General features: G+C 52.6%; 1 protein-coding gene across 1 annotated transcript in view; it reads right to left on the bottom strand.

Annotated features, from left to right (window-relative positions):
- The window catches only part of TMPRSS4 (transmembrane serine protease 4), a 72,291-nt gene that overhangs the window by 5,352 nt on the left and 46,120 nt on the right, over nt 1-20,819 (bottom strand). The window contains exons 2-7 of the mRNA XM_075547832.1: nt 16,212-16,245; nt 9,688-9,801; nt 7,058-7,210; nt 5,741-5,870; nt 2,371-2,472; nt 1,416-1,456 (exon numbers count right to left, since the gene is read on the bottom strand). Of these exons, the coding sequence (XP_075403947.1) occupies nt 1,416-1,456; nt 2,371-2,472; nt 5,741-5,870; nt 7,058-7,210; nt 9,688-9,801; nt 16,212-16,245 (574 nt within the window). The remainder of the gene's footprint in view (nt 1-1,415; nt 1,457-2,370; nt 2,473-5,740; nt 5,871-7,057; nt 7,211-9,687; nt 9,802-16,211; nt 16,246-20,819) is intronic.

The following is a 20,819-nucleotide window of genomic DNA, read 5'->3' as shown; positions in this document are numbered from 1 at the left end:
CCCTTGGTAAGCTTGCTTGTAGAGTTGAGTTTAAGCTTCGGTTCTTCACAGCTTCTGGCTGTCCTTATACAAAGTCTCTGTCTAGTCAAATGGATCTGCTTGTAGCTCCCAAAAAAGCCCGTCTGCTTTTGCTCAAGAAGGTACTGCCATCCTGGCCCGAGTTAGCTCAATCATTAACCAATTCAACAGCCTTGCACGGAGGCCTAGTGGTCTCTGGGACCCAGGCTAGGATGCTAGAGGGGTGTGCCAGATAGGCAGACAGGCAGAGTCCCTTCCCCCCTGAAGCCTATGCGTTCCTCTTTCATGGCTTCGTGTCTCCTTGCAGGCCATGCAACCAGTTTGCTCTTGGCATGGCCATAGCCTGCCCGTTCTGGGCCAGCCCTTTGTTGTGGCCATGCGTACAGAAGGCCCTATCTCCCCCGTAAGACTGGGGGCTCCTCAAGGGAGGATCTGTGACTGATGTAGAATTTCGGTGCCTTTGGTGCTGCTCGGTGACGTTCAGATGACGTGATCATTCATTCATTCATTGGCTGGCCATCATGTGTCAGACCCCACCCACTAGTACAGTGGGGCTCACAATGAAGCATAAGAATCCAACAGGGAAGCATTCCTTCGGCGAAGTTGCAGAGCCAACGCCGATAGTCTTGTTTTCCTTCGAAGCTCTCCTGATGCTGTCCATCCTACCAGGCCTCGGATCTACTTCTTATTCAAGGTCCATGGGTTCTGTTTTTCTCTTCTGACCTCCTGAGGTCTCCGTTGATCAGTGGACTAATGGATCTCTTTGGAAGATGGACTTCAGAGAGGCGAGGTGAACTACTCCAGTCACACTGGGAGTCAGCAGGGCTGCGACCCAGGTGTCCCTGCAATCTGCCCATGTGCTTGCAGCCCCGCCTGGCACTTCCCACGTGCCCCCTTGCATCGCTCTGGGGTCAGTCACCAGCGCCTCGAGAGAGTAGCGGTCAACTCCTCTACTTGACCGGCACCTTCTACCTTCAGCTCACACCTGGCAGCCTTCGACACGGTCTAACTCTTTCGTGAATTTTTGATAAATCGAAGGTAGAGCATCTGACCTTGGATAACTGAACTGATTGTGATAAAGAAGGTCTATGAGGGCCCTGACTCGGGTTGAGGAGGGAGTTGGGGAGAGTATCACCCTTCCCAGGGTTCTCGATCTTTCTCCCAGAAGACCAAGGTTAGAGACCTAGGTTTCTGCTCAGGCTTTGACAGGCAATGGCAGGAGGGCGTCCTTAACGTGAACCACCTGAAGCATCATCAACCTCACTGAGACCCAAAACAGGGACGGTAGATCGATGCAGAGGGAGGTGGAGTCTGAGAGAATGAAGGATGAGGGTGGGGGTCTTTCTCCCTGCTCATTGCTGGCCAAGGGCCCCGATCCTCAGAGGGGGCATACTCACCAAGACAATTCAGGGAGACCAGGGAGCCTGAGAGACATGGTCTGGAAAGAGAGACAGACATAGTGGCCCTTTGGTTTCTGCTTCTTCCATGACTGGGAGGTGGGGATTTGGGCCTTATGGCACTATCGTATCGAGGTCCTCTCGGGACCATCTGGGAAATTTGGGACCGGAAGAGTCGAGGCTGCATAGAAACTGCAGCCACGCCCAGGCCAATGCAATTCAATTCACTTGGAGTAAATCGAGCTCCGCTCTTCTGGGCCAGAGCCCCACCTAGGCTCCTGGCAGCCCAAGATGGGAGAGAACCAACCTCGAACGGTCTCCTGCTCTGTGGTGCAGACATGCCCAAAGGAGGAACAACGGGATCTTGATGGGATTCCAGGCAAATGCTCATTCTTCGACCAGCCCTGTCCTTTTCAAGGTTTACTCTTTGATGAATAAGCAGCCCTCAGCAACATCTTGGAATGCTAAGGAGCAGGCATCCTCTCTGAGCTGCTCGGCTGCAGTGTGATAGCGTCTGCTTAGATGCCATGCTCTGAGCAGGGCATTGACGAAGGCCAGGCAGTATCTTTCCCTGGTGAGCTGGGAACGTGGGGAGGCCTTACTCTGTCCCAGATAAGTGGCAGGGAAGGACAACATGACCTTTGGAACCTTGCCTGCTGGCTTTATTAGGAATCTAAACTCGCAGGAGAAAGCATCTAGCTTTATTCTCAGACTGATGGAAGGTCACTTCATCCGTATCCTTGCTCCATACCCTCGGACAGTTGTCCATTAGGAGACCTCTCTGAAATGTGATTCTGTAGCTCTCAGGGTTTAATGGTCCGCCTGGAGTTCTCCCTGCTGCCTGGCTTACTTTCCTCTTGCTGCCAGTCTGTTGGGGGAGAGCTGGGCTGCAGTCCTCAGCAGCTCCATACCGTAGCTCTTTTGTAGGCTGGAAGGTGTGTACCCTCTAACTTACCCACTCGAGTTCTGCACACGAAGCTCCTGGTTGTTTTCCGTGACTTGAGCGACATCCAGATCCTGGGCTGGCTCCATCACCACTGCTCGGAAGGTGGGTTCGCTGCTCAGATGGGGAGGAAGAGAGCGTTGTGAGTGCAGAGAGCAGAGCAAGACAGTGGGGAGTAGCCTCCATTTCTAGAAGGTAGGTGGCAGGGAGCCCGTGGTGGGGGCTGGCAGGGCCGTGGCAGTGCTGGAGTGCCACCTGGTTTGTTAGATGACACAGGGCATTCTCTTGGCATTGCAGGGCTCAGCTTCCGGCACATCACTGCTGCAGTCTTATTCTCTCGGGTGGGAAAGGCTTGCCCAGAGGCCAGATTTCTGGAACAGTGGTGGGGGATCCCCATTCCTAACACCCAGCTCTTTCCCTGTTTTAAATGGCACTCACACTTTGTTCCCACAATCTCATCTTGTTCACTGGGGTGCGGGGGAGGCAAGACGAGAAGGCAAAGGGACCCACGTGATCTCTCTCCTCATGTTGGAGGAAGCTGGGGAGCGCATTTTCCAGGGCTCTCCAAACAAAGCATCTCCCCACCATTTAGTAGTGGGGCTACTTTTTCAATAGCTCCAAAGGGGAGAGGTCAGGGCTGAATGAGTTTTTAGATAAATCTAGACAAGCATATCTCTTACTTGCCCAATCTCTCTCTCTCTCTCTCTCCGAATCTATGTTTTCTTTCTTTCTGACCATAGATTTAAGGCTGCCCTCCTGCAGGAAGCCTTCCCTGATTAATGGCATCTCCCTGCTTGTCCTCCCTGTCCCCGGGGGTGATTCCGACTCCATTGCGGTAGGTCACTTTTTTAGGAGCCGTGTGGCACAGTGAGCTATGCTCTGAGCTACTAACCACAAGGTCAGAGGGTTGAGGCCACCAGCCTCTCTGAGGGAGAAAGATGAGGCTGTCTATTCCTGAAAAGATTGAACGTCTCGGAAACGCCGAGTCGCAGTGCTACTCTGTCCTGGAGGGACACTAGGAGTCTGACTTGACTCACTAGCAGTGAGTGTGGGGTTTTTAGGCTCTCAGATTGTTCTTTTGCAGACTCTGCCTCTTCCTTCCTCACCAGTCATGTTACCGCTAGTGCTGCCCTCAGCGCTGCAGCCAACCCAAGGCCCCGACTCCCTGGCATGCTTTCCCATGCCCACAGAATGCCAGTCCTACCTGGTGGGCCCTGGCAGGGGGCTTAGGAAGGCTGCTGGCTGGGAGTGCTGGGTTTCACTTTAAGAAACCTCAAGGCCTGGGTCCCCCCACCCCACCCCCTTGCTCTGATTCTAGTTTGATGTCTGACCTTGGGCAAGTTTGACCTAAGTCTCAGTTTTCCTCTCTGTAAAATGATGAGTGGACCAGATGATCGATCCCCAGGGTCCCTTCCACCCTGAACCACCATCTGTGGTCTGGTGGTCCGAGGATGAGAAGGGCCTGCACTCCAGGGGGAGGGAGGATTGTAGAGCAGCCTGGGACCCAGTGAGAAGAGGGACAGTCGGTGGTGGAAGGGGTCACTCCCAGAAAGGCTAGCCACACTTCAGCAACGATATCCGGACTTGGTAGAGCCTAAGGCCAGGTGACTTGGTGCCTTAGTGAGTTGGGGAAGGACAGCAATTCCAAGAGCCTGTCACCTTAAGAACTCCTGGAGACACCCTGGTTTCATAATCAAGACTCAGCCTGCAGTGCCGAGGACAGCTGACACTGCAGTTGGCTGGACTGCAGTGGGAGGAGGGGAGAACACATGCAGGTGTGGCACAAGCCTTTTCCGCCCTCTTAGAAAAGAAAGGGGGTGGGGTGGGGTGGGGGGTGCTCTCTAGAGGGTCCTGGGAGTCGCACCCTGAGGTGGGCAGAGAGCAGCAGACTCCTGGTAACCAGAGAGCAGAGAAGGCAAGTAGATCTGGTCAGCTAGCAGTAGTGCTTGGAGCTTTCATGGGGACCGTGAGGCTGCTTGAGAAATCCGTGGGAGGAGAGTCCCGTGATCGATGTGTGATGTCTGCTTAGTCTGTTTTTTCTTTCTAGTCTCTGGGCCCAATTTCTTAAACTCTTGAAGACGTTTGGGACCTACTCAGGAGAAGAGAGGTTCTTCCCCTTCCCGGCTAAATACACGAATTCCTTTTCTTCCCTATTTAGGCTTTTGGAGTAGTCAGCTCCCTTAGCTCCCCTCACCCCCTCCATTTATAGAGGAAGCCTCATGGAAAACAAGAACATTCCCCACGTTAGAAACAGACTCCATTCGAGAAGTCCTCCGTCCAGCATGAGGGGCCTTGGGCACACATTTTACGCCCTCTACCTCCGGCGACTTACTCTCCCTAAGCCTCACTATAAAATAGACGTAATAATAACTTTGTGGCTTTTTGGTTTTTTTTGCCAAGATCAAATGAATATATGTCTATATATATGTATATTTACACACACACATTTCCACTATTATCATTATACACCCTTTTGTCTGCTCCAGATTTGGAGCTGCCTTTGAAGTTGGCTGAGAGAGATGCCATTGCTTATGGGGCCCCAGTGAAAACAGGTTTGCTTAAAGTAACTTTCAACCGATGAGACTTCGAGTCAGTCAGTAAGGTTTTGTGTTCTGGACCACGGGGCAGATTCTTGCAAAGCCGGGAAGAAGGAGTGAGGAGGATTGAGAGAAAAAGAACAAAGTCCCCAAAGGATCTCCACAGACTGGCTCCCAGGCCCATGGAGGCAGAAGCAAGTCCCCACACGACTTAACATTTGATCGAGAGGCTTAGCTACTGACCGAGGAAAGGTGGGTCAGTGACCGGATCTGAACTGTTCACTGATCCTGGCTTTGTGGGCATCTGTTAACTCTCCTAATAAACCCCCTTCCTTGTGAAAAAAAACACAAAAAGGAACTAGAGTTGTGTGTGTGTGTGCGCGCGTGCGCGCACGCTTGGGGATGGAGAGATGGGGACACTTTCTCTTACTCTCAGGCTCACTGCTTTGATTAGATGCCGACTCAGAGCGACCCTAGAGCACAGGGTAGAACTGCCCCTGTGAGTTTTGGAGATCATAACCCTTTACGGGAGTAGCAAACCCCATCTTGCTCCCGGGAAGTGGCTTGGGGTTTTAAACTTTGAAACTTGAGGATCACATCCCAGCGCATAACCCCTACACCACTACGGCTCCTGGTGTTCGCGTACTGGCACCTGCGACATTGTCCTGTGACACTGGTGTTTTCTCCAGTGGACTCTGGAAGATTCCCTACTAGCTGCTTGTCATCGCAAATGCTGGGATCCAAACCCCAGTGCCTATACCTTTTGGAAAAAGTAAGGAAGGAGGGGAGAGAGAGGGAGAGACAGTTGGGGCAAGGTGTTGCTTCTGGAAGCACGGGGTGAGTACCTGTGATAGCCCATCTGTCCACAGGCTGTCTTGGCCAGAGTTTCCGTGAAGTTGTCAAAACAGACGTAGGTCCAGGCCCCCGTGCTGGGGTCTAACACCTGGAGGGTGGATCGGTCCTTGGAAAGGCGGACTGGGTGGGGAGAAAGCTGACTCAACTGGAGGGCCAGGATTTATTTGCCCCAGCCCTCGCAAGAGCTCACCATGAGAAAAGGAATGGGGAGTGTTGTGAAGCCCCAACTCTCAACATCAAGGGGTGTTCTCCCATTTGACTCTGTCTGGCTGACTCTAGTTTGGATGGAGCCAGAACGTCTATTCTGACTCCTAGCAACCGTGGTGGATTTTTTGGAGGTGGATTGACAGGTCTTGTTCTGAGAGTGAACTTGAAGCTCAGACTCTTCAGTGAGCAGAGAATGCATTAACCATTTGTACCACCGTGAAACTCCTGAGAGTAGCTTGGGTGACCAGATATCCTGGCAACAATCTCCAGGTTGACCTCGGGCCCAGGCACGATAATTAATAGTGCTCCCGTTTGTTCTTCTCAGAGACTGACCATAGTGCTAAGATATCTGGGCACTGTATTCATGATCGACCACCATTGCCCAGCTGGAGGACACTTCTTGACCAGAGGCCTAGGTCCTTCTCCGTGTCTAATCAGAGTGGGGAGTTTGAATGAGAAGTATTATTGGCAGTAGGATGGCGGGTACCCATAGGCATTTGGCTTCTGATTGAAAAGGTGCAAAAACACAGGGCATTATTCAGCGCTGTCCCTCAAAGGGCCCTATCCCCATCTTCCGGGCTAACTTAACTCCTTAGAGTCCAAGTACTGGGTGGTTCAAGTAGGGGTAGCCCAACTCAAGGGAGAAAGTGAGTTTTTATGTTTAAAACCCCTCATGTCTCTTTGAAGGACTTAGCCGACCCCCAAGACCTAGCATGTTACCATAAATACTTCCCTGATGAATAGAGGAACCGGTAAGAGCCGGTTCAATGGCTGTGCAGCCTCTTTTCTAGTCTCTTGGAAATAACAGATTTAAGGGAAAGGAAGAAACCTTCCAAGGTCATCCAGTGCCACCCTCAAGTTCATCGATGACAGCTGTTCTGTGACGTCCTTTCCGCTTTGGTCCACCACGTGTTTACTGCGTGGCTTTCATGCAGTAAGCACTGGAGAGTGTAGAGGTTAACAGGATGCAGGCTTGCTCTCCAAACCCACAGTAGGCATGGAAATTGACATGTAACTGGCAGTGCCACCCAGTGGACCCAGGGGTCCTGAACTGACTTCCTGCTGTGCCCACGCCCTTGCCCCTCATTCTGTGGACTCACCTGCTACGGGGGGCCCATCGGGGTAGTTCTTCACACAGTGCTGCTCATCCTCCCCTGAGGCACAGTGCTCCTCCCCGTCGCACACCTGTCTCCGGGGGATGAAGTGGAGGGGCTGCCCACAGAGGAAGTAGTACTTGTCCAGGATCCCTTTGACTAGAAGACAAGTGCAGGGAGGGGCAGAGAGGGCTGAGGACCAAGTAGGTGGCTGGCGTAGGGAGAGGCTGGGCTTCCCTGAGACTAGTGCTGGGCTTGGACACAGCCAGTTCTGGGCTCCGGGACCAGTTCTGACCCTTAGGAGCCTGGTCCCAAGCCTTGGTTTCTTTATCTGTAAAACAGAGGGAATAACACCTGCCCCACACCTTTAGGAAGGGGAGGACTGAAGGAGCTTCACACCCCCAGGTGCTGGCCTCATATCCTGGTAGCAGAGAGCCAGGAGTCCAACGACCTGAGTCTGAGCCCATCTTTTGCCTCCTGCTGTGTGACTTGAGACCGAGTCTCAGTTTCCCCACCCTCGCTAGTACTGGCTTAAGAGAGTCTGTGAGAACATGTATGGAACTGGGAGTGTCTTCTGTTTGGGTTTGTTATTCCGTCTGCTGCCTTTAGATTCTGTTGCTCCTTTGGCCTCTTGGGTTGCTGGAAATGCGTGTGTGTGTGTGTGTGTGTGTGTGTGTGTGTGTGTGTTTTCACCCCATAGGGGGCAGAGATTTCATTTCTCCTCCCTCTTGCTTAAGGACTCACAGCCAAACACCCCTGCCAGAAAGAAGGTTCCTCCTGTCTAACTCAGCTCCCCCGGACTAATGCTGCGCACTCCAGCCCAGCTTCTGTCTCCGCTGTCTGTCAGCGCCTGCAGCGGTCCCACCACTTAGGCTGCTTCCCAGGTGTTTCGTTATGGAATCCCGACAGCAGGAGGCATGTGTGTGTGTATCATTCACCCCTGTTACAAATAAGGAGACCGAGGCAAAGGAAGTGAGCGCACGACTCCGAAAGCCCGGCTTTGCACCAGGGTCGGCACCTGTGGGCCCTGACGCTCCTGGTTTGGGTGAAACACGGGCTATGGAGGAGGCTAGATGTTCCCTAGTCTTCCCGTCAGGAGGAGCCAGGTCAAGGCAAGATCATGCCAGCCTCTAAGGACAAGACCGGGCCACAAGTGGAGGGGATCCCACAGTGGCTGCAACCAAGAACAATCGCGAGGATGGCGCAGTGCCGGGCATCGTGTCCTGCTCTAGGATGTCGGGTCTCTCGCTGAGTGATGGCACCTGATACGTCAACCACCCTGGAGAGCAGCCTGCGCTGCCTGCTCTGAGGACCCAGGGCGGTGGGGGTGGGGTGGGGGGAGGGGAGGGCTCAAGGCCTGCTGGCACAGCAAGAGCTCTACTTGAAATTAAATTATGGCCTGGTGCTTGTCCTGGCTTCCTTGGGGCACATTTGACCCACCTCTCTCCACTGTGGCAGGGGATGCACACAGAGTGACACGCTCAGTTTCATATTCATCTGAATAAAACGATTGAACTTGGCCAATCGGATGCCGCTGGAAGGCTACCACCACACTGGGCAGTCCAGGGCCAAGATGAACTGCCCGGGGGCTTTCTGCACCTTCTCTGCCTGACCTCTCAAGGATTCTGGCCATGGTTGTGGACTTGCGTGTCCTAGATAGAAATGGCAGGACTTCTCAGGAGGGGGCCTGCGGCCACACCTTCCCCTTCCCCTGTCCTCCCTCTCAGGGGTGGAGTCAAGGGCTGGACCAGATGACCTCTGAGTGGCCTCTGAGGAGGCTGTGACCACAGTTGGCAATGCCACCCAGGTTACAAGTGCAGGTTCTTGAGAGGCCAGCCGCCGTTCCTGGTCCTCCCTCACTTGCTGGGCAAATGCTCGCACCCTGCCTCTCCTCCGCTGGGACACCCTCTTCTCCCCTGGGTCTTCTCCCCTGGGACAACCCCCCCCCCCGCCCCCGCTGCGGTTGTCACACAGCCCTGGGAGGGAGGCTGGTGTTTGACACACGGAGGGAATGAGGCTGAGAGATGCTGGGTGCCTCACTCAAGGTCATGTAATCAGCCCACCAGGACCTCCATCCTAGTCTCCTGGGCTCTACTCCCCGCTGGGAAAGCTGGTGGGGGGGGCGGTGCATGGCTGTCAGGGAGGGAACAGCCAGGACTCTGTCACCAGCATGAGAGAGCGGAGAGGATGGGCCTTTCCCCACATTGACAAGGCCCGGATGAGCGAGCTAGAGGTAGATGCCTCTTCTGCCAGCCCTCCCTCTCCCCCCACCTCCCTGCTTAGGAGCAGAAGCGCCTCTGTTGCCCCAGTCAGCTCTGCACCTGGGCCCGCAGCGGCGGGGGCGTGGCCGCCATGCAAATACCCCAGCGGGTTTGCCCCGCAGAAGAGCAACTGCGAAGGGCAGGGGTGGGGGGGAGGGGGCGGAGCTCGCAGCCTCCTCTCCTGCAAGGAGCTCTCTTCCAAGAAGTGGGGAGACATATGTGGGTAGACAGTTTCACCGCCTCCTGCAATCATCTGCAGATCACCTGCCTCTCACTCTGTGGAGGTGGGAGGATGCAGGGAGAGGGGGCTTCTGAAGGTGGGGTGGGACCAGCCACGTTCTGAGGGGGTGAAGGTGGGGTGGGGCTGTCACTTACTGAGCACAACAACGACAATGATGGTGGCCAGACTCAGCACGGCGGCGATGATGGGGACCCCCACCTTTTTGAAGGTCTCCAGGGAGGTTCGAGGTTTGCGCAGGGGGGTGACACCTGTAGGGAGACGTGAGCCAGCTGTCATTTTAAGCCGGTCCTTGGCAGAGCCCACAGCCTCCCTGCTGTCTTAGGGTGAAGCCCTGAGAAGACTTGGGGACCATTTGGGTCCTGCTGGCTTGACAGCACCTCGCCTCCCTTCACTCATTCGTCGGTCAGGTTTGACTTACAAACCCGAACCGAACTCACTGCCACCGAGTTGGTGCTGACTCCTAGCGACCCTATGGGATGGAATAGGACTGCGAGGAGGTGGGGGGGTGTTCCCAGGCTGCGCAAATGGCCTCCCGCCCCTGTGGCTGCTTCTCAGCCCATCCTAGCCTGCTCCACTCCTGTTCCACCTGCCCTGAGAGAGCTCAGGGCCGCTGGATGAGTAATTTGGCACACCCCAGCCTCCATATCATTTATTCTCTTCCCTGGACCTTTTAAACTATAAGCTTGAGGAGAGGCTGTGGTGGCCTAGTGAGTCATGAGTTGGGCAGCTCACCCAGAGGTCAGCAGTTCGAAACTACCAGCAGCTCTCTGAGGTAGAAAGGTGAGGCTTTCTGCTCCTGTAGAGAGTGACAGCGGCAACAATCCTCGGGGGGCACTTCTGCCCTGTCCCGTAGGGTCGCTGTGAGTCAGAGGCGACTCTGTGGGAGGAGGGCAAGGACCTCCTACACACACACACACACACACACACACACACACACACACACACACACTCACACACACACACACACACACACACACACACGCCACTGAGTAGATTCTGCCCAACTCCTAACTCACTCCCCACCGTGGCTCCTTGCCTCCAGCCCAGTAGGTAGTGCATATACTGGAAACTAGACCAGCTTCGGGGGGTGCGGGGGGGCACCTCCCACTCGGGGTTTTGTGCCAGGTTCTCAATGGCTGACTTTTCAGAAGCAGATCGCCAGGTTTTCTTCTGAGGTGCCTCTGGTGACTGGCAGCCAAGCACATTCTCCATTTGCATCCAGCAGAGTTTGAGTAAATGCCTGTGGATGAATGTGCTCTAGTGACCTTTATTTCCAGCTCAATTCAATAGTGAGTCCCTGACATGGCCCTTAGGAGCCCTGGTGGTATAGCAATTGCAATGTTGGGCTGATAACCACAAGGTTACCAGTTTGAGACCACCAGCCGTTGTGCAAGAGTAAGAGGAGGCTCTCTACTCCCTAGAGCAGGCGTCCTCAGACTACAGCCCCCGGGCCACATGTGGCCTACCGAGGATGTTTATCCTGCCCCCTGGGGTGTTTTTGCCCCATTTGGTTTTATTTTTACTTCAAAATAAGATATGTGCAGTGCGCATAGAAATTTGCTCATAGTTGGTTTTGTTGTTGTTTTTTTTAACTATAGTCTGGCCCTCCAATGGGTCTGAAGGACAGTGAACTGGCCCCTGTTTAAAAATTTGAGGACCCTGCCCTAGAGAGTTACAGTCCCTGAAACCCACAGGGCAGTTCTGCCCTGTCCTCAAGGGCTGCTGTGATTGGGAATTGACTGGATGCAGTGAGTTTTGAGAACATGGCCCTTGTCTTTTTTTAAAAATCATTTTATTGGGGGCTCCTACAACTCATCACAATCCATCCATCCATCCATTGTGTCACGCACATTTGTACATTTGTTGCCACCATCATTCTCAAAATAGTTTCTTTCTACTTGAGCCCTTGATATCAGCTCCTCATTTCACCCCCTTTCACCCCTCTCCCTCAGGAACCCTTGATAATTTATACATTATTATTTTTTCATGTCTTACACTGTCCGATGTCTTTATTCACCCACTTTTCTGTTGTCCGTCCCCCAGGGAGGGGGTTATGTATAGATTATTATGATCATTTCCCCTTTTCTCCCCCACCTTCCCCTTATCGTAGTAGAATTTCTACTCTTGTTATTGGTCTTGAGGGGTTTATCTGTCCTGGATTCCCTGTGTTTCCAGTTCCGATCTGTACCAGTGTACACCCTCTGGTCTAGCTGGATTTGTAAGTTAGAATTGGGATCATGATAGTGGGGGGGAAGAAGGAAGCATTAAAGAACTAGAGGAAAGTTTTATATTTCATCGGTGCTATACTGCACTCTGACTGGCTTGTCTCCTCCCTGCGACCTTTCCGTAAGGGCATGTCCACTTGTGGCCCTTGTCTTTAAGGAGACTATAATTTGGAGGAAGAGGTAAACAGGGACCCCGCTCTCAGTCTTAGCAGGCCAAAGGTGATCGGTGTTGCACCAGGAGCATCATCAAGTGTAGGTGAATGAAGGGGCCCTGAGGGGTGGCACATAAGCAGACTGCAGAGCAGAGGGTCTGTAACTAGAGATGAGGAGGGAGGAAGCTGCGTCACCTAAGGCAATGGCGCCCCAACCCATGGCCATCACATCGATTCTGACTCATGCGGGCCTGTAGGACAGAGCAGGACTGCTGTTTTGAGTCTCTGGGACTGAAGATCTTTTCCAAAGCAGAGGCTCACCCTTCTCCCACAATGGCAATGCAGGTAGAGAACGGTAAGCTGTGTGGTGGACCCAGCGTGTAAGGGGAGTCAAGCAGGGGGCTGGGGCAGGACAGGGCAAAGTCAGTGGTGGGGAGTCTGGATTTTATCTTTAAGACAGTGAGAAGTCTTTGAGAATTGCATGCATCCTTAGGGAGATAGCTCTTGCATCAGAGAGGATAAGGGTTGGAACAAAAGAGATTGGATTTAGTGGAGGCCAGGTGGGCGCTGACTGCTACCTAAAAGCGAGGCAATGCAGGGATAGTGTCCGATTTGCATTGCTAGACAGGTCAGTGAGAAAGCCTTCGAAAAGGCCAATTCTCAGGAAGTGCAGGGACTGCTTCCTGGAAGTCCCCTCCCCTGGCAGCAGGGGCTGGGGTGGGTCACTCAGGGAAAGCTGGGCGGGTGTGATGACAGCCCTGAGACACGCCAGAGAAGGACCCAGAGGCTGTCGCCTCTGTTTTCTGTGGGACCGAAAACCAAACAAAGACAAAACTTCAGAAAACCAACAAAAATCCAGTCGCCACCGAGTGCATCCAGACACGTGGCCACCCGATGGGTGTCAGCGTAGAGCTGGGCTCCTGGAGCGTGCAGTGGCCGGGTGTCCACAAGTAGCTCCCTAGGCAGGAGTCCTGGTGGCGGAGTGGTTACTCGGGCTGCTAGCTGCACGGTCAGCAGTTTGAAACCACCAGGAGCTCCGAGGGGGAAGACAGGACTTTCTGAGCCTGTAAAGAGTTACAGCCTGGGAAACCCACGGGCCAGTTCAACCCTGTCCCGCACGGTCTGTGAGTTGGCATCGACTTGATGGCAGTGAGTTTTGCTTTTCTTCTTTTAGTTTGAGTCCTTAGGCACCCGTGGGTGGCCTTAAACAGCTAATTTGTTGGTCAGTAGCTTAGCACGTAGCCATTCCCCCAGTGAGGTTCTCCTTTCTGCTGGGCAGTGGCCTTGGCTGACAATGTCCTGTCATGCCACGGAACAAAGTCCATTTAGAGTCCTGGGGGTGTATCACCTTCTTGGGCTCTAAGAATGCCCCACTCACAGCCACCGAATTGATCCTAGCTCACAATGACCCGAGCTACCACTTCTGAGACTGTAACTCATGGTGGGAGCAGACGCCTCCTCGTTCTCCCATGGAGTGGCTGGTGGGTTTGAATGGCTGACTTTGAGGTCATTGTGAAACGCTTACCAGACGGCACACCAGGGCTCCAAGACCTGTCACAAAGTCATCACAAGTGTGCCACTGTTCTGTGTCTTTCACAAGCAAAGGGCGTGATGTCGGTTGTCAGCCTGCTTGGCACCTGCTGGCCCCCTGAGCAGGGAAGTGAGCTCCCCCAGGATGGACAAGCCTTGCTGGGTCTTGGGAAAACGAAGAAAGAAGCTCTGAAGTCTTGACTTCCTTTCCTAGCATCTTCCAGAGTCCCCTCCTTGTGACACACCGGCTAACTCCGGGGCAGGGAGTGCACAAAGTGCCCCAGTGACACTGAGCTTACATGCATTAAGGTTGACCTTTAAGCTTCCAACATCCACTGGGGGAAAGCCAATTCCAGAACTGCACAAACCTCTGCTACAAAGGAGGAGCCCCAGCTACAGAGAAGGAGGGTGGGTGGGTGGGGTGGAGGGTTAGGGGCCAAAAATACTAGTCAATTCCAGTGGAAGGCTGGGAGATGGGCAAGGCGGGGCCAGGTGATTGCATGCACAACCACAGCGCTAGGGGTGAAACCGCCTGTGTACTTACAGATGGTTCTGACCACCTCTTGGTTGTCCATGAGAGGTCCCTGCCATTGCCCCAAGCACTAGGGGTGGTGTGTGTGTGTGTGTGTGTGTGTGTAGCTGCTACTGTCTTGCTTCTCTTTGAACATCTCCGATGAAGTGCATGTATCATTAACCTCACAAGCCAAACCTGGGGACAGTTCAGACTGGGACCAGGGTGTTGTCCCTTCTCTCTCTCTCTGGCTGTAAGAGGCCGGTAAAATGTAACACGTCATCATTCTCTCCTCTCCTGGTCTGAAACGGTTAGAAGCAGCGCAGCCTAAACCCCAGTCTGATGAGCCTCCTCATCCTAAAGTGGATGGCCCATTGTCTCTGGGTGAGGCCCCTCAAGAAAGGGAGGAGGACAGCGCTCCTGGGTGGTCTGTGGTGCGCTAGAGCCACGCCAGCTAGTCACATCTCCCCCCCCACGCCCAGCTTACATCTGTAGCTGTAAATTGGAATCCTCACACCACGCACAGCAGCAGACACTGCAGACAGAGCTTCCCCGCTCTCCTCTCCCCAGAACCGGCTGTTACACATCTAGCAAATCACCACCGGTTATGCCTCTCCTCTTCCCAAAATCCTTGACTGCACTAACGGTCACTTTGCACCACGTGGTTCAAGCCCCCTAGCTGGTCTCCCTCTTGTCTAGGGTCTCACTAAGGGGCTCCGATGAGCCAGGTGAAGTGGAGTTCAGAGCCCACTGAAGCATCTTTTCACTTAGAGTGAGAGCCGAAGTCCTTACAGTAGCCTTCAAGGACCATGTCTCCCTCCCCTGCTACCCTCTGATTTTGATACTGCACTCTTCCTTTAGGGCCACTTCAAGGTTCACCTGGCCCTCGCGCTGCTCTCTCCTTCACACACCTCCCTTCCCTGGAGTCTGGAACAAATCCAACATGTGCCTTGGCTCTGACTCTGGTGGTTCAATCATTGGAAGCCCAGGTGCTCTTTGGGGGACACCATGGACTACGGATAGATAAATTCCAAAGGACCAACCAGGCCTGGCTTCACTCGCAGAAGATGACACCACTTGATCATCACTAGAGATGCATGACCCGGGTCAATGAAATAATGAAGCGGCCACAAGTAAGTGAGATGGGCCATAACATTTTTTGATGGGCTCATATTAATTTGTTCCTTGCTCATTTCTTGACGAGCAGGCTAGCAGGAATAGGTATGCATGGTTTACAAAAATCTCACGGTGTCAATCTCTTCATTTGAGGAACATTTTATGAACAGCGCTTTTGCCTGTCAATCAAGCAAAAGGGGCCATTTGCTTTTCTTTCTTTCTTTTTTTAATTAATAAATCTTTTTATTGGGGCTCATACAACTCTTATCACAATCCATACATACATCAATTGAGCAAAGCACCCTTATACATTCGTTGCACTCGTCATTCTCAAAATTCACCTTCCACTTGGGTTCCTGGAATCAGCTCGGTTTCCCTTTTATCCCCTCCTCATCCCTCCCCACTCCCCCCCTTCCCCCTGGTTTCTTAATAGTTTATAAATAATTATTATATCTTATCTTACACTGCCCGGCGTCTTCCCTCACCCATCCTCCCATTGCCCATCTCCCAGAGAGGAGGTCACACATAGATCTCCAAGATCGGTTCTCCCTTTCTACATCCCCTTCCCTCCCGGTGTCGCCACTCCCACCGCTGGTGTTGAGGGGTTCTGTGTCTCCTGATCCCTACTGCACCACTGTACATCCTCTGGTATAACCAGGTCCGCAAGGTAGAATTGGGGTCATGATAATTGGGAGGGACCATTTGCTTTTCTATAGGTGAAAACAGCCTTGCCCAGCATGTTCCTCAGCAGCAGGGTTAGACGGTAAACGCTGCGAGGGGAGACGTTGGGGCTTATAGAGTGTCATAGCCCGACCGTCAGCTTGGGCCTGCGTGCGGCACTCACATTCTGGTACAACGAGTAGCGGAATAGTGAGCTGGAGAAACCACTTCTCCTGGGCTCCAAGCTTCGTTGTCTGTCTTCCCCCAGACACGGTCCCTCCTGCTTTTAGAATGGACACTGGGACTTTTAATGATGGATGGATGGATGGATGGATGGATGGATGGATGGGTAGAGAATTTGCCACTTGGTAGGAGCAACAAGGAGGACACCCGATGGGTCGGACCCTCTTGCGGGACTGAGGGTCAGAGGCTGCTGTCGACAAAGAAAACCAGACCGAGCTTACCGAGGCTGTTCAGGGGTTGGTCGCTGTCAGGATCCTGCAAGTGAAGGAGAAGCAGTCAATCAGCGGGAGAAGGGCAGCTCTCAGGCCGGGGCTGGCCCTGGCTCATTGTCTGTGGTTTTCTCCCTGCGGAGTCTAAACTGGGGTTAGGTGGTCTCTGTGATGTGAAATGAAAAAACTCAGACATGCCCCCATTTGTCCAGGAACAACTAGTTGCTTATGTTAGGCAGCAGTTTGCAGTTGCAGGAAATGACTGGCTAATGATTCTTCTCTGCTGTGTATTTGCCATGCATTTACCTATTTTTATGGACATTGTCTTTTTTTAAAAAAACTTGAACAAACTCTTCATGAAGAAGCCAATCTCTCTCTCTCTCTCTCTCTCTCTCTCTCTCTCTCTCTCTCTCTCTCTCTCTCTCTCTCTCTCCCTCTCTCTCTCTCTCTCTCTCTCACTGCCGCCAAGTCTATGCTGATTCAGCGACACGATAGGACAGGGTAGAACTGCCCCTGAGAGATTCGGAGACGGTGACTCTTTAAGGAAGTAGAAAGCCCGCCTTGCTTCAGTGGAGCAGCTGGTGGTTTGAAACTGCTGACTTTGCAGATCATAGCCCAGGGGATAACCACTATGCCACAAGGGCTCCTCAAAGAGCCAATGAGCGTTCCAAAAGATAGACAACCTTATTAGTACATTAGGCAAGTGCAAAGTCAAACCCAAGCGAGATATCTCGGCACAGACACCAGACTAGCTAAAGTGAAACAGCCAGGCAATACCAAGTGGTAGTGCACAGTGGAAAACATACTTGGGCAGATGCTTGCCCGAATCTGTGAAACATAAACATATGACAATTCTTTGATTCTATGAGCAGTCCTACTCCTAGTACATACTCAAGAGAAACGATGTCTAGCAAAAGCATGTGTATGCATGTTCATAGTACCTCCATTCATAGTTGCTAGAATGGGAAAAGTCCAAATGCTAGCTACTTAGAGCGGTTAAATAATTTGTGACATAGAGCACATATGATATATACTCACTGCCACTCAGTCCATGTTGACTTACAGCGACCCCCTGTGGGTTTCTGAGATCATTACTGTCCATGGGAGGAGAAAGCCCCGTCTTTTTCCTGGGAAGTTGCTGGTGGTTTCAATCTGCTGACTAGGTTGATTGCAGCCCAACGGATAACAGCTACACTACCAGGGTGTAGTGGTTACATATGATATACATAGGATATAGATGCTCATGTAATTCAGCACTAGAAAAGAGTGCGTGTATGTTAAATGCAATGACGTGCACGAACCTTATAGACATGGTGATGACCAGACACCCTTCATTGGCAGGGACCAGACACAAGCATGTCCTCTAGATGGTGATTCCATTTATGTGGAGTTTTGGGCTGCTAAAACGAGCCTATAGTGACAGATGTCTGGGTTGTAGTTACCACGGTGGGGGTGGAAGAGGGAACAATTGACTAGATCTCTTAGAGCATTGGAATTGTTATATACCTTGATGTGGGTATGGGTACACGGGTAGGCGACGTATGTGTAAAAAATGCAGCGTTGTATAACTTACGTGTATGTGAATACTTTACTGATAGACCCAAACAAACAAAGCAAAAGCCTTCAAAATATTATGGTATTTCTGAGAGTGAGGTCATATGTCACACACATGCACCCATACGCACCGGGGAGCCATTCTTCCTCCTTAAACCACCGCCTGTGTGACCTCAGTGTACACATGCCACACAGAGTCCAACACTCCCCATCTTTCCCGAGAAGCGGAAGTTAAAGGGCGGCTGCTGCCAAGCTTACGCTCCCTGAACAATTCCCACGCTCGCAGTGCCTCCCAGAAACCTCCCTGTCTTTCTCTCCTGCAGTCTGACACAGGAGCTGGAATCTGTGGGTTGGGTCAACAGTAGGAATGTTCAAAACCCGGACCTGTCCGTGGTCTGTGTCCCCACCCGGGGACTTGGCTGTCCCATGTGCTGAGCTCAGGACTGGCTCCTATGGTGAGCAGAGGAGCCACTGAGCTCTGCACACCTCGAATTGGAGAAAGTTCCCCATGGCCTCTTCCACCCTCTGAGTGAGAGGTCTCTCCTTGTCCCCATGGCTGAGCACAGCAGACACGGTAATTAAGAGTGTGATTGCCTTCCTTTCTTCCCCCGTTTGCGTCTGTACTCTGCTGGGGGGATATGGTCAGCACTGCTCTCTGGGCATCCTTGGCCATGAGCTGCTACATGGTGTGTAGTTCAGACAGTCAGGCTCAGGTGTCTAACAGGTTCTGCCCGCTACGAACTGCCTACCTTTGGGCAAGGCCAACAGCTAACATACTCCAGTTACTAACCCAGAACTTGGACTTTCACGTTCACGTCGGAGATACCTTGGAAGAAAGAATGGGCAATCTACTTCCAACCAGTCACTTCTACTGACTGGTTCTACTTGGAAAGACATGGGGTCACCACGAGTCAGAACTGACCCAACAGCACCGGTGAGCTGGCTTAGGCAAGACAGTTCACCTTGCTGAGTGAATGGAGTTCACCTTCAGGACTTCCCTCCGTGAGAGTGCCGATGAGAGTGCCTATTTCCAAGTGCTAGTGTGAGGCCTAGATGAGAGCACTTGACTCACACGTGAGCCCCGATCTCTCCTCCTTCCACCCCCCCGTGTTTCATAGCATGTGGGTAGGTCTTCAGTGTAGCTTCTATATTGCGTCTGATTGCCTTGGCTCCTTCAGGGTTTAGCACCAGGCCTGCTCCTGGGAAGACGTAATGAATGGCTGCTAGAGAGCTGAGCTCCGAGGGCTGAATCGTAGCTCATTCCCAGCTGTCTCCCTGCCCCATCAGCAGGGCCTGCATTGCGGGGCCGTGAGAATGAAGTGCGTGACCGTGTTGTGGTGGCTGCAGAGTCTGTACACAAGCAAACCCACAGTCACTCCCCCCAAATCAGCATGGAACTAGCCCGCTTACAAAGTTGTTTCTTCTAACTCTGTCATCTCAAAGGTAACGAAGGATGGATGCCAATCGTGGGGACATGAAGCAAATTAATTACTATTTAGCCCATTGGCTTTGTACCAGCCATAGCTCCATGAGCTGTGGAATCAAAGGCGAATAAGAAATCCTTACAGAGGAGTGGAATAAGCACCCAAACCAGGCAGGCAAGACCCTGGTGCAAACTTCAGGGAGAGGCCTGATCCTAAGCAGATATCCCGGGAATATTAGGGAGCGATGGGTGCTATGCAGAGATAAAGGCAGCGGGGCGGCAGAGTGCCTGGGTGGACACTTCAAATGAAACTCAACAGAAGGGACGGGGATGGTTACGGAGGGCCTCCATGTCCTCATAGAGGTGAGTGACAAGGAGCGTGGTGTGTTTGTGGTCAGGGCAGCTGCGGGGAGGTGAGCAAGAGGGGGACGGCAGGACATACAGAGGGAGCTGGAGGCTGGACATAGACAGACTCCAGGTGTGTTTGGGAGATAAAGGCAATAGGCATCACCAGTGGCTTGGATGCCTCTGGGCTTTCAGTTAGGCAGGTGTTTGCTGAGATCCGAAAGACTAGGGGAGGGGTATGCTGGCGAGGTACGAGGACGTCCACAGAGTAGATTGGTCCTCTATCAACTGGTTCTTTTCACAGTCTACCTGCGCATATGGGTCTGCTTTAGTTGATGTATCGAGGGCAAATCTCTTTGGTTTATTATTCATTAAATAAATAGCTCTCACACAATGTTCACGGGCTAGGGCTGCTCTAGAGTCTAGAGGTTAGAGACTGGGGTCCAGGAGAAACAAAGCCCAACTCCTAGTCGTGGACGGTGGTTCTCTGTGCACTCCTGTCTATTTCTCTCTGAAGTCATGTGGCCTCAGTCTTCTGTGGGCTGGGATAGCTTCCGTGGTCATCCACGGAGTCGTGGTTGTTCAGGAAAACAGGGCACACGTGCTTGACAAACAAAAGGGACGGAAGATAAGCCAAACCAAACCTACAGCCTAGTGGTGTGGGTGCTGTGACGACTTTAGGAGCGAGGGCATCCCTGGGGCTTATTACAGTGGATTGCATGTGTTGTTGTTGTTAGGTGCCATGGAGGCAATTCTGACCTACAGTGATCCCGTGTGACAGAGCGGAGCTGCCTTGTGGGGTTCCCTGGGCATCATGCTTATGGGAACAGAGTGCCGGGCCTTTCTCCGGCACAGCCACTGGGTGGGTTTGAACCAGGAACCTTTTGATTAGCAGCTGAATGCTTAACCCTTGTGCCACGTGCGCTCTTTGCGTGGCGGGTCATAGGCACCCAACAGATATTTGCTAAATGGAAGAATCAGTGAAATATCTGTCTAAGACTCAGTCCTCAAACCAGCCTTTCAGGAGCTGACTGCACCTTCAGACCACGGAGTGGAATATACTGCGGTCAAAACAGGTGAGCTACAGGACGCAGACGACTCGGATGGCATTGGCAATGTCACCCTAAAGGGAAAGAGGCCATTCCAAGAGGCGAGGGGCAGCACTGACCCCTTTCATCAAGAAGGAAGGGTGACAGGCATGGGGGTGGGGTCAGACAGTGGGGGGTGTGTGTGTGTGGGGTGGGGTATGGGTGGAAGAAGGTGGACAAGTAGGGCCAAAGGAATGGGGAGCTTTCTGG

The sequence above is a fragment of the Tenrec ecaudatus genome, chromosome 4 (assembly GCF_050624435.1).
Source record: "Tenrec ecaudatus isolate mTenEca1 chromosome 4, mTenEca1.hap1, whole genome shotgun sequence".
In the NCBI taxonomy this organism is placed as follows: Eukaryota; Metazoa; Chordata; class Mammalia; order Afrosoricida; family Tenrecidae; genus Tenrec; species Tenrec ecaudatus.
Note: the sequence above shows the minus strand (reverse complement) of the source record. Positions and strands in the feature narration are given on the sequence as shown.